Consider the following 8527-nt stretch of genomic DNA (forward strand, 5'->3'; position numbering starts at 1 on the left):
AAATCTTATCATTGATCAAGGACGATCCGATTCCATCACAATGCAGTCCTAGAATCGCTTCGCTGCCTACACAAGAACGGGGTACGGTGCCTTGTTTCCTGCTTCCGGTTCCGCGGGTACTAAATCTATCCGTTTTGCATACCGCCCAACAGATCACTGGCGGATCACTGTGCTGCTCGCACACCACCAACCGAGTACGGGTTGCCGTCGGTGTGGATGTGATGCGTTTTATGTGTCGACGAGTCGTTTTCGCCTGGTCTAGGCCACCCGCCCTTAACAGCCAAGCCATCGGGCGATCGTAGGTGGCGGACGGAACGTGTGCACATTCCGTTTCCCAGCACAATTAGCACTTTTATGGAATTAATTTTCTTCTCACCGTCGAGTTGCGATCGATTATAGGTGGGCGCTAATTGCTAATTGTGTGAAAATGTTCTATTTTCTACGCTCCGGGCTCCTGCTGTTTGCGCCCGATCTCATTATTCTAGTCTCGAAGGCGAAGGCGAAGAAGCTACGGCGATCAGAAAAAGGGGGTTTAATTAATGAATGATTTTGTAGCTTCCGTGATACGCAAACAATTCCACACGATATGTTCTCCTTTGTATGCTAAACCTACAACTGTGGCCCGTGATCGAATGGCGAAACCTGCGGCCAATAAAGAGGCGAAAACATCGAGTTCTCTTCCAAACATAACACGATGTCCGGAACAACGGGCATCATCGGGATAAGTTTTTTTCAATAAAAAGGAAAAAGGGCTAATCTTATGATCTCGCCCTCGGCGGTGTGTTTGTGTGGTCAACACGCGCGTGGGTGCCTGTGTGGGTGTTGGGTTCCTTGTACGCTTCCTGTTTTCGTTCGGCAAGCAAGGGATGTTGTCTAAAAATTGAATGAGCGTAAAGTTTAAAAACTGCTGCCTCTGCTGAGGGGCGCCATTCACAAACGTAGATCGCGGAGTTCGCGGAAGCAAAAATGACTTCCTGCCGACGCGACTTGCGTGTGATCTCTCGGAGCGGCACACACGATCCCGAAACACAACTACACGCCCACGGCACACGTTGCTATGCGGGCGTTCCAAGTAAACGCGAGTTCCCCCATCGAACGATGGTGGCGGCGGTGGCGATCTGCAAACGCGATCCACTGACAAAGGATGATGGGGCGATTGGTGTGCGACCGTGCGGCTGTGTTTGTGACGAACGGCGGCGGCTACGACAATGACGAAGAGTGTTGAATCCACGGCCGTGCGGCGGCGGCGGCGGCGGTGAAACCCATCGTCAACGGCATTCCCAAACGTTGCCGATACACACCACCACACGCACACGCGGCTTTTACGCACGGATTGCGACACTCACACCCGCTTAAGGCGGACACATACGAACGGCCCTGTTTTTGCCCTGTTCGCCGCAGAGGCAGACGGAACGGACGGAAGAGACACATCTTTCGCCTGCAACCACAATCACTCACTGGCACGCTATCTCACTCTGGCCGCCGCTCGCTCGCTCGCTCTCGCACACTATCTGTCCAGCAGCGCATCCGATGGGCGAAGAGAAGTTTATGCTGATTGTTCGGCCATACTGCGGCCGGAGACATTTTGCGTGCCGCGAGCAACACCGAGTTCCAGCGCTTCACAAAAGCGTCGAAAAATCACCTCAGCCACGGATGGGCGGACAACACAACAAACGGAACACATGGTCCACTGAGCAGGGCTGCCCTTCGTTGGCTCCCTTTGCGCACTCTATCGCTCACCCACCGTAACCGCAAGCGTGACACGGACGACAATCGTGGCGAAGTGCGTGACACGGGGACTAGGATTCCAGGGCGCTCGCTCGGCACAATTCGATTGCCAACAACGACGACGACGACGACGATCGGCCAGCCATTGGTACGCGCGGCGCACACAAACGAACTGGTTCGACGGTCTCCGCGGGCGAGAAAAGCCTCCCTTTCCGGGCCATCTGTGTGTGTTTTGTGCTCCTCCAATCTGCCCACCAACACATACACGCTGCGCCTACTACTTTTGCACACTACGAATTAAAGCTTCCAAAGCCAATCGCATCATCATCATCATCAGCGGGTTTACTAAACCACCAACACTAGCGCGCACGGGAAGAGAGAGAGTGGGACCACACGCGGGCTGGCTCTCTCGCTCTCGCCACTGGAGAGCTGGTCAAAGGGCAAACCAGACACACGGGACCTTTTCTTCGGGACGTTCGATGCACTAATTGCATCCACCAGCATTGCATCCTTTCCGTCATCGATTTTTTGCTTCTCACATTTCAAGCAGTTGATAGGCGTTGCCACCGGAATGCTGGTTTACATTTTTCACACGTATATCGGACACGCACTCACACACACATGCACGAACCCAATGCGTGGGCCACAAACATATGACGGAAGAAGCGCAGCGCGCCGTTGTGCGGAGCCTTTGCGCCGAAAGAAAAACAATCGAAACACCACACCACGCGCACACCCCGCTAGCTGGCAGCTTCCGGGAACCGTTCACGGGAACGAACCTCTGGAGAGAAAACGGGGTCGCAGAGAATAGAAACGAAACGACGGACACGAACGGACGACGGCCATCAACGCGGGGCCTGAACTCACACTGACGCAGTGTCGGAGCGGAGCGTGTTGAAGCGACACGGGACACGATTTACCAGGATCTTACACTCTGGAACAAGCAAACACCAGACACGCGAACACTCACGCTCAAACGGAGCAAAACACAACGCACCCGCCGAAAAAGGGTTCTTCGATTGGTTCGGCTGGAAATTATCTATCTCTCCGACGACCGGCAAAACAGTGAAAATCAATCATCCGTTTGACTCGAAAGTATTACCAACAACGAAACGGCCAAACGAAACACAAACCACTCTTTCTCTTCGACTCTTTGAATTGTTGTTATTATCTTTCTTTTAGAGATTTTGAGCCTGAGCTTCTTTGAGATTTTGAGCCAATTGCTGCTAACAGCAAAAGCCGTTTGTGGGTTTGTTGACAGGAGACAGGAGATGGCGCCACCAGTTTTGCTAACAGAGACTGGGAACGCAGAGAGAGAGAGAAAAGTTTCTCCCTCTCTCTCGTTTCGTGTTCGGGATTTTCGTAGTTTGAATCGGGTTTTTTTTCTGGGGCCGCACGGACCGTAAATTCCATGCGGCCACCGCGTAAAAGTCGAACGGCAGCACGCTGTTTTCTGTTGACTCTTTTGAAACTCGCTGTTTTTTTGAAACTCTTTTGAATAACTTTGAAATAACTTTTTCGAAAATTTGTCTGCACTTTCTGACCAACCTGACTGTTTTCTGCGGTTTGCGTTCCCGGTCTCTGTTTTTCGCTGTTTGCTCTCGCGGCTCTGCGCTCTCTCTCTGTTTTTCTCTTCTATCTCTCTGTCTTCCATTCCACCTCTCTCCACTCACTCCACGATCCAAACGCCATCTATCGGAAAACAGTTAAATTATGGGGGAGGGTTTTTTGGTTCTTAAAATCTGCAACGGGTGTATTCGGAATCACTTTATTTAAATAATAGAAAAGGCATAAAGGCCAACTCCCGAATAAAAAAATGACGAACGACAAACGTGACCATTTGATTATTTCAAAGAAGGATCCTTTCGAATTGGTGCATTACCGTTGCAGAACAGAGAAGACGAGAGGCGGTTGTTTGTGCGATAAGCAAACTTTAATACATGAATTCAGCTTAGAGAACGCATGATTTAGAACCGTGAAACAACAAGATTTAAACCTACCTTACGCTATGGAAAAGCTTATCGTGGGTAATAACGCCCCAAACACCGCCCTGGCTATTGACATTTATTGTTCATCAACACCCGTAAGGGCCCGAAACCGAGGAAAACTAACCTGGACTGTCCCAGGGTTCCGGGGTGTTTCGCTTTTAGAAATTCCAAAGCCGTGCGGGGCATCATTTTTCCTCGCACGTTTTCTGAATCTTACGGCCGATCCAGTCGAAGCCCTGCGAGGTATCGATGTCGGAATCGTCCGAACTAGTGTTTGAGTCGGAGTCTTCGTCGTCGTCGTTCCCGTACGAGCCCATCCCGGGCAGTATGCCAATCACGCGCATTGCCGTGTTCGTTGGTTTAGCTTTGGCCGACAGCACGCCGGCACTGGACGAGTTACTGCCCGTGGTAACTTTAGCGTCACTGGCAGCCATTTTCGCATCCGGTTCGGTGCCCTTTGGTTCGTCTTCCAGCTTCCGCTTGCGCACTACAACTCCGGCCAGGATTTGTTTTTGGCTCATCCGCGCGCTGCTCACTGGAAGCTTCGCGGGCTTCGGTTTCGATACTTGCTGCTGTATTTGCTGCAATGGAAAGTATTGGTTCACTGGTCAGCGGTGCCCGGTAATGAGGGTTTGTGTGCTGGTACCTCGTCTAGTCGTTTCTCCTGCAGTGTGGCCACCTTCGCACGGAATTCGTTCATCTCCTTTCGCTCCTCCAGCTGGGCCTGCCGTTCGGCGTTTAATCGATTTTTGTCCACCAAGTCCAGAAACTCTACCTCGTCATCATCCAAACCTTTGATCATATTTTCTGCAAGAAGCGCATTTGTTTTGATTAGGCCTGAACCAAGTGTGGGTTAGATAAGGTCAATTTCCTTACTCAACTTGTGTGCTTCCTCGAACTCGAGGTCTTTCTTCTGCTTTTGCTCCTGCAGACGATCGTAGAGCGATCGACCATCGTATTCCTGTTCCGGTGCCTCTGGCGAGGGAAAGTAAAAGATCGATCGGCGAGCCCATAATTCGGTTCAAGTCTGCGACAAACTTACCAATTGGTTGATCGGCCGTTCGCACTTTTTCCCACTCTTCCTGCCGGAGCCGACGTGCTTCGGCCAGCTCGCTCTCAGTGACGAATCCGCTGGCCATGGTGTGCCAGGTTGCAAATAGGTTGATGGAGCAAAAAAGTTACAAATCCCGTCCGTTATTATTATTATTAACGTGATTATTAAGTTATTAACACCGTCCAAGAAAACAACAAGAGAGGAGAAATGTTTGCGACACGCAAAAAGTGACGGTTCCGTTTGACAGCTGACAGCTGTTTGGGTTTGGTTATAGCACAAACAATTCCCAGTTGTCGGTGCTCGGTAGGCATTGCACAAAAATAACAGACAGAAACTTAGTTTTGGTCATAATCTAAGTGGAAAACGGCCAACCATCGGAAAAGCCTTACTTTTGATTTTTTCCCAATTGTATTTCTCCTGCAATAAAATAACACAAAGCCAAAGGAAATCTCTCGCACTCACTGGGCACGCTGTTTTATGGCAGACGACGGAGTCGCTCTCTTTGTCTCGCTCACTCGTCACATCATGTTTGGCAATCCACTGTTTCGTTGTTTTGCATTGACCATCTGTCGTTTCGCACAGTCTCGCTATTGCTCCACCAAACAGTGAAACTTTCGTAGTGCTCAAGGAAGTGGAAAAAGAAAACAGAATTATCCGCAGTGCATCTGCAGCCCGCGGGAGGGTCGATTGTCACGAGAATATTCGCCAAGCCCCGGAGATAATCCCTTCGGCACAATGATCCTACAAAATCACCTCGAACGTGGGGTTCGCGTTAAAGTGGGGCAACATTTTGGAACCGTGCGCTACGTGGGCGAGGTAGGTCGTCGGGTATGCGTTGTTTGTGTTCGCAATGTTTTCTCACTGCTCTCGCGATTCTTCGTAGGTTCCCAACACGGATGGCGAATGGATTGGTATCGAATGGGACGATCCTGTGCGGGGCAAACACTCGGGCACCGTGAATGGGGTGCAATACTTCCAAACAAGGTACGCGACGATGAGTCACCCCAGCTGTCACACGCAATGCATTTGGCCACCCCGTCGGGTGCGATGATGCGTGACGCGCACCATATCTCGCATTCCATTCTCTTACTACTTTGCGCTTCCTCTGTCACCCAGGTCACCCAACGCAGGCTCGTTGATCCGTGGCGAGAAGCTCACCAAATTCGAGACGCTCGAGCAAGCGATCACCAAGAAGTACACGGTGACGGAGGACACCCTGCGCATCGATTCGGAGATGTTGCGCGAGGTGCAGAAGCAAATGCATGCCACGCTGTTCGAGATCGTTGGCATGGAGAAGGTGGGCGGGAAGCAGAGTAACTTAGCCGACCTGGTTGATGTGTCAGTGTGCTTCAGCCCTGTAAATGCAGCCGGCGATCTGAGCCGTTTCACCAACCTGCAAATGTTGGACGTTTCGTCGACGCTGCTGTGGAACTGGAACGTGATTGGGAGCATCGTCGAGCAAATTCCTACGCTGCAGGAGCTAAACTTATCGTAAGACCTGAACGTTGCATGGCTGCTGAACATTACTTAACCTTTCCGATTTCTTTGGCAGCAATAATCGCTTCGTCGATCCGTACGAGGAGCAGATCGCACTGTTAGCGGCAAAGTTTCACAACATTCGCAAAATCATTCTCAAAAACTGTGCGCTCGGGTCGTGGTCGGAGGTGGTACGTCTGGCCCGGCTCTGGCCCGCAATCGAGTACCTGTCGGTGGAGCAGAACGGCATCAAGGCGGTGGATGACGAGGCGCCCTACATTGTGGCACTGAGTCGTCTGAAGCTTCTGGATCTGCAGAACAATTCCATCGCCGACGTTGAGTCGCTGCAAAATTTGGGCCGTTTGCCGGCCCTGGAAGAGCTGCTGCTTAACGGGAACGGCTTGAGAGAGGTGCGCTTCGCAGAGGATTGTCCCCACAACGAGAAGGTGGAACTGTTCCGCCACCTGCGTACGCTGTACTTGCGGGACAATCCGCTCCAGGATCAGTCCAGTGCGTTCAACGAGCTCGACAAACTGGCTCGCCTCGAGCAGGTGACACTCGATCCGGATCCGAGCGTAAGCTACGAGGAAACGGTCTCGCGCATCGTTGGCTCGATCGCCGGGCTGCGGATGTTTAATCGTGCAACGATCAACGAGAAGCTGCGCCGCGACTCGGAGTGTGATATGTGGAAATTGTACGCGAACCAGTGGGCCGAGGTGCGCAATGATGCGCAACAGCTGAAAGCGTTCTTCAAAACCCATCGGATGTACCCGAGGGTGATGGAGCGTAAGTGGAAACCGCACGTTTCGCTGGAAGTTCGCTATTGTTATCAATTCGTTTTCTTTCTCGCAGGACTTGGCAGCCCGGAACAGGTTCTGCCTGACACGCGCAAAACAACGAACATGATCCACTTGCAGCTGCTGAACGAGCTGACGGGAGAAAAGCGTGAAAAGAAAGTCCCGAAGCGTATCATCTTGCACACACTCCAGAACCTGATCGTCAAACTGTTCGGCCTTCCCGATGGCACCATCGCCCTGCGTCTGTACCTGTTGGACCGTAAGCGTAGAGTACGCATGCCGCTCGAGAACCATGGCAAAAGTTTGGACTTTTATTCCGTCGAAGATAACGATACGATCGTGTTCGAGTAGTCGCCGAAGTCCTTCGCTACACAATTGTATTGGCACTAGATGCACGAGAGATACGGGAGATGCTTGCATCACGGGAAATGAGCCGCCTCCTTCCTTACCGGGGAGTGGATTGTCCTGACGCATCTGTCTGCTGTTTTTCCTTGATCACGTTTCTACCGTCACGCACGGCCCCAGGGGTCGGCCTGCCCGTTGGCTCTTACTAATAGTTTATTTAGCAGAACACAAATTGTAAGCCTTTACATGATCGCCTTTTTGGTTTCTATTTAACCTTGAATAAACTGCGGCGTGGCGTAGCGGTTTTGTTTTTTATGAAATTAGAACCCCCTCTTGTTCGCCGTCGTGGTTTTGTTGGATCGAAAGAAATTAAAACTGTCGTGTCGTGTTTCAGTTTCGTTTATCATTGTGAAGTTTATTTTCAGCATTCTCCGCTCGATCACCCTTCGGCTGCTTCATAATGCTCTCGTTTAATATTTTGTTTTGTTTTCTGCATATTATCGCATATACCTTGTTAACTAATAACAGTATTCCTTTTTTTTGTTTGTTTTGCTGTGCTTTTCCGCGTTTACGCCCTTCGAGGTGCTTTTGTTTCGGTTTTCGGCTTGCTTCACTTGTTTTGTGGCCTTCTCTAATGCTGTAATGCGGTTGCCTTTTTTCCTACTCGAAACTACTACACTTCACTGGACATGCGTGCTCCGGAGCCAGGCGTACTCAGGCGTCCTTTCTCCCTTTGCTTCGTGAGATTTCGTTTTCCGTTTTCCGTCGGTTTTCGGTTTTCGGTTTTCTATTTCTCTTTTGCTTCACAGACTTTTACTGTTCTAGTAAAAATGTAACATTGCCCTTGCGTTCGCCTCTCGTTCTACTGCATGATTCGGTTCGGTTTTGAATGAATGTTTGAAATGTACACAAAATACAAACTGCATTCATTAGGAATTGCCATTTGCCATCGCTGCCGCACCGTGATGTGATAATGGCTGTACGAATATACTAATCCCTCTAAAGTCTTAGTCTTCCGTTGTCACTAGCTTAGCTCGTACTAAGACGGGTCCGTCTCTCTATCTCTCTCTCACTTTCTATCTCTCTGTCTAGCATCTTTTCGAAGGAGAAAACTTAACAAACAGTTCCGCGCCTCGGCC

At 50.6% G+C, this 8527-nt stretch overlaps 2 protein-coding genes across 2 annotated transcripts; one reads left to right on the forward strand and one right to left on the reverse strand.

Annotated features, from left to right (window-relative positions):
- Positions 1-3653: 3653 nt before the first annotated feature.
- On the reverse strand, positions 3654-4991 carry LOC131216416 (PSME3-interacting protein). The gene is made up of 4 exons (XM_058210903.1): positions 4759-4991; positions 4593-4691; positions 4363-4523; positions 3654-4297 (listed from the first exon to the last, which is right to left on the reverse strand). Exons 1-4 carry the CDS (start codon positions 4853-4855, stop codon positions 3902-3904), a joined length of 753 nt encoding a protein of 250 aa, XP_058066886.1. The 5' UTR covers positions 4856-4991; the 3' UTR covers positions 3654-3901.
- Positions 4992-5382: 391 nt separating this feature from the next.
- LOC131214931 (tubulin-specific chaperone E) lies at positions 5383-7708 on the forward strand. The gene is made up of 5 exons (XM_058209278.1): positions 5383-5586; positions 5654-5754; positions 5887-6261; positions 6323-7032; positions 7099-7708. The coding sequence occupies exons 1-5, from the start codon at positions 5506-5508 to the stop codon at positions 7392-7394; spliced, it is 1563 nt and encodes a 520-aa protein (XP_058065261.1). The 5' UTR covers positions 5383-5505; the 3' UTR covers positions 7395-7708.
- Positions 7709-8527: the final 819 nt, after the last annotated feature.

Source organism: Anopheles bellator, chromosome 1 (genome assembly GCF_943735745.2).
Source record: "Anopheles bellator chromosome 1, idAnoBellAS_SP24_06.2, whole genome shotgun sequence".
NCBI classification, from domain to species: Eukaryota; Metazoa; Arthropoda; class Insecta; order Diptera; family Culicidae; genus Anopheles; species Anopheles bellator.